The 4,204-nt window shown below is 37.4% G+C and overlaps 1 protein-coding gene across 1 annotated transcript in view; it reads left to right on the forward strand.

Moving 5' to 3' along the window:
* Positions 1 to 2,200: 2,200 nt before the first annotated feature.
* The window catches only part of MCF2 (MCF.2 cell line derived transforming sequence), a 61,200-nt gene continuing 59,196 nt past the window's right edge, over positions 2,201 to 4,204 (forward strand). Inside the window, 1 exon segment of the mRNA XM_006767801.2 lies at positions 2,201 to 2,545. Coding sequence (XP_006767864.1) covers positions 2,495 to 2,545 — 51 coding nt within the window. The 5' untranslated portion in view covers positions 2,201 to 2,494.

Genomic DNA, 4,204 nt, shown 5'->3' on the forward strand with positions numbered 1-4,204 from the left:
AATTGACCTCTAGGCCAACTGACTGTGAGGACCAGTTGTGTCGACAGTGGGAGAACTTCTGTGCTGGAGACACCCTTATGGGGCAGGAGTTGCTTCAGTGGGGCTTTGGTGCTCACTGAGTCTGCCCCTTGAGTGTGTCTCTTATGGATGTGAAGAGTTGTAATCTGGATGGTCTCCCTCTGACCACTGGGTAGACTTGCTCTTGGATCTCCAAGGAGGTACAAAGTCAACCACTACCTAAGGCCACCCAGCAGAAGCTACAGAGATCTGCAGATTCCTCTTTTTTGTTTGGGATTTGGAGGTGCCAGATGAGGGGCCACTGTGAAATAATGCAGGCTGTTGAGGAGCCTTAGGCCTTCTTTTGGAATCTCTGGGATTCTCTGACCCAGCTACAGTTTGACAGGTTTTTAGGTGGAGAAAGGCCAGGCCATTAGAATGCAAAAGCCTCTGCGCACAGCTTGGGTGGGGATGTAAATTGGGTGGGGCGGGGTCTCAGGGACGCCCCGTGCAGGAACAATGAATACTGCAAGCAGTTATGCCTGGAAGCTGCCTTCACGTTCCGGCCCGATGCCAGACAGTACAGTTTCTCTCCGTATGAGTCTGGGTCCCCAAATTTTCACCTGCAGCTGGAGTTCAGAGCAGTTGGGAGCCTGTATCTTCCTCCCGATTGAAAAAGACAACAGTGTACCCAACTGCCAGCCCCTTTGGCGTGCCTCCATACCGCCACCCTTCCACCTTCTGCTGGACTCAATGAGCTTTTCTCTTTCCTTCTAGTTGTAGAATTTCTACTCAGCCACCCTTCCCGTGGTTCTGGATGATATTCGTTTTGTCTTTTAGTTGTAGTTTTAATGTGGTTGTGCGCGGCAGCAAGTTCAGGTGTTTACCTTGCCGTCATCTTGGTTCTCTCCGATTCTTTTTATTTCTTGGTTAAGTACTCTAGGCAGGTGTCATAATTGTCTTACAGATGAGGGAATTACATGGAGGTACACACTTTGAACAGGTTATGTGAGGTCAAATAGCTAAATAATAAAAAGAGGCAGAGCAAAAATTGAATTTTCATGAATTTCAGTTGGTGCCTTTCCCACCTCCTGCTTTCTATCAATTTCCAAATGAATTGTGGATAGACAAATTCAGTGTTTTTAAGAAAAAGGTAAAATTCCTTTGGGGATAGTAAATCTACACTCCATATATTGTTGAGCCCCATCAATGGGGCTAAATGAAGTAAAGATATTTTGCATTAATCAAATTGGTTGCTTGTAATAGAGTCTTGTTTTTCCTAAAAGAGAAATATAGGACTCAGTTGTGATCTAATTGATTTGGGATTAACAGAGGAATACTGACTTGTTTTGGGGAGGTAATGCTCACCTTTCTGTTTTTATTAGGAGTGCTGTCTTACTGGGGAAGAATGAACCATGTTCAGCACAGAGTTGGGCAATCAGGGTACCTTTATTCTCATAACTGCCAAATTGATGGCACTGGCATGAAATGGGGGTATAGGTGTAACTGGATATAGATTATTTTATGTGTTTCTTTTTAACATTTTAAACATTTCTGCTTGCGGTAGTTTCTATACCTATACTCAAGAGCACATTAATTGTATCTCAACCATTAATAGCCATTTGGCACTGTAAATGCTGAATACAAACTAATTTCAATGGAGAAAGTTAGCATTCAGAAAGGATTCTGGTGAAAATTGCCATTGTATAGATAGGTGTAACTGTCTTTGGTATATTATTTTAAATGAATGAGTGTCTCTGAAATAATTTTATGATTCAATTTGAAGATCTCAATATGTAAATTCCAAAATACGCTATGCAATTAGGTTATACTTCATAATTCATGATAGGAGACAAGCTTTTTTTAGTTACACATTTTGGGGAAATATTAATTTGGGTGATAATCATATCCATCTTAAAAAATTTGCATGTTATGTTCTTCTAGATTATTATCAGGAAAAAAATTAAAATCTGTAAACTTTCACAAGGCATAAACACATAACAGAACTTAATTAAAAAAAACATAATTGAATTTTAAGTCACAGACCAAGGTAGGTAAAGGATCAAGGTATCAGTTAATACTACCTTCACAAAGATTCTTAGCATTCCACCTTAAAAATCAAACTGAGCAGAGGAGAAAGCCAGTCCCATCAAGCCCTTAGGAGGAGAGCCTTTTTTTCTTTTTCCTCCACTCTCAGGACATGCCTGACTATCTTGAGAAGTCCGGCATAAGCTAATCCATGAGGTTCAATCAGGCTAAGTAATTGGGGATGTGTCAACTCTGAATTACAATGAGCAGCAGGGAAGGATTTGTCAGCTGACTAATCAGGGATAGTGGTTTTCTTATAGTGCTGCCACGCTGGTAATGGAAGCAGCTACAGCTAACGGTAGCTTTGTTTGATAGAGATTTTTGGCTGCCGCTTTTCAAGAAGCAGCTCATATTTCATCAATGTTTCATTGACAATTGGAAAAGAAGAGTGTTATTGTGTGTAGACGAGATGGCAGAAGCAACTCCCCCGAGAGGCAAGATGAGGTTCAGAAGGAATGCGGTAAGGGCTCTGCCTGCAGTCCTGGAAAGCCTGTTCCCAAGTTCAAGTGCAGTAATGCTGCAGCATGGTGCTATAGCACAAACTGCTGAATGGGGCTTTTAAGGACAGATAAGAGAATCAAGACTTGTATTTGCATGGATTGCATTGATGTGATTTACTGTGATGTTGACATAGGGAAACATAGAATGTAATTTCAAAATCTAAATGTAATCAAGTTTTTATGAGGAAGTACTGTTAGTCAGTTATTTAAGACTGTATGAACAATTTTGAATCATTTGGCAGAGTAGCTTTAAGTCACTAGTTAAAATAAAACTGACAAAAGGATTCAGTCTTTCACCATGGTCAAGTAGAGTATGATATAATGGATAAGGTCTGGAGATGACTTCATCAGTATTTAAAAAGGAAGCCTTTCCTTGTTGTTACTATATAAGTGAAAAAAATGTAAAGGTTAATGATTCAGTCTTTCTGATGTTAATTCTTCTCCAAATTAAAACTTTAAAGATATAGAATTCTAGCCTGTTGACAACTTTTTATATTTTTAAGGAAAAAAAAGAGTGACTGACTTTTCATTATAGGCTAGAATTTAGAAATCTCTCCTTGCAGATATGTTTCCAACATGTTTCTACCTAAAATCCTACCTTCATTAGCTCACTTATATACTAAATTCCCAACAAATTTCTAAAGTTATATTTAGATATATTTGGGGGAAATGCAAAATAAAGTTAGCTTATTAAACAACTAACTGGTTATCAACAGTTTTCTTTCAAAACTTAAGATAACATTATTGATATTATAATTTAAAATGTAATGCTTGATCATTAAAAATGCTGAGACAACACACACAAAAAATAAGAAAGTAAAAATCAGACATTAAAAATGACATTTGGAATCAAAAGTAAGATAAGGGAAAAAACAAATAAGGATTTTGTTACTGAAGTGATCATCAGTGGGTGAGTAAATGTGTTATATTCTAAAAATGCTCTTACCACAGAATGCTATTTTACAATTACAGTTTAGGATATGAATCTTTATTTTGACAAAATGGTATCTTCAGCTCTACACATGAATTTGTCTATGGGAATAATAGATTCAGACTTTTAATAGAGAATTTGTGATGCACAATAAATGCCTGCGTAGGTGCTTTGCAGTATTGGGTACAACTGACAATTAGTACTTTTGTTATCAAAAGTAACTGCTTTAAGCTTTCAGAAAGTTCCTACCTAATTCATATATATATATTCATATTCTCAGTGCTGAACTTAGTTTTACATATATATATACATATATATTAATATACACACAAATACAGCACACAAATAATCATTGAATAGACATATCTAGTACTGGGTTACACATGATATAGATTACAAAGGTAAACATGAAATGGCTACTGAACTGAAAGAATTATCTAGTAGAGAAGGTAGGACGTGTTCATACAGAACTAATATGAAAGAACTTCTAGTTAGCGGGGAAGGTCTTATAAAGGAGATGATATTTGGGCCTTATTCAAAAGCATATGTTTTTATTACCTTTGTTTCTTCCATTATTCTCTTAAAATTTTTTTTTATTGTTTAAAGTATTACATATGTCTCCTTTTTCCCCCATCCCATCCACTCCCACCCCCAGGACAAGACCCACCACCCCAGTGCCCATGTCCTT

Source organism: Myotis davidii, unplaced genomic scaffold (assembly GCF_000327345.1).
Source record: "Myotis davidii unplaced genomic scaffold, ASM32734v1 scaffold983, whole genome shotgun sequence".
Lineage (NCBI taxonomy): Eukaryota > Metazoa > Chordata > Mammalia > Chiroptera > Vespertilionidae > Myotis > Myotis davidii.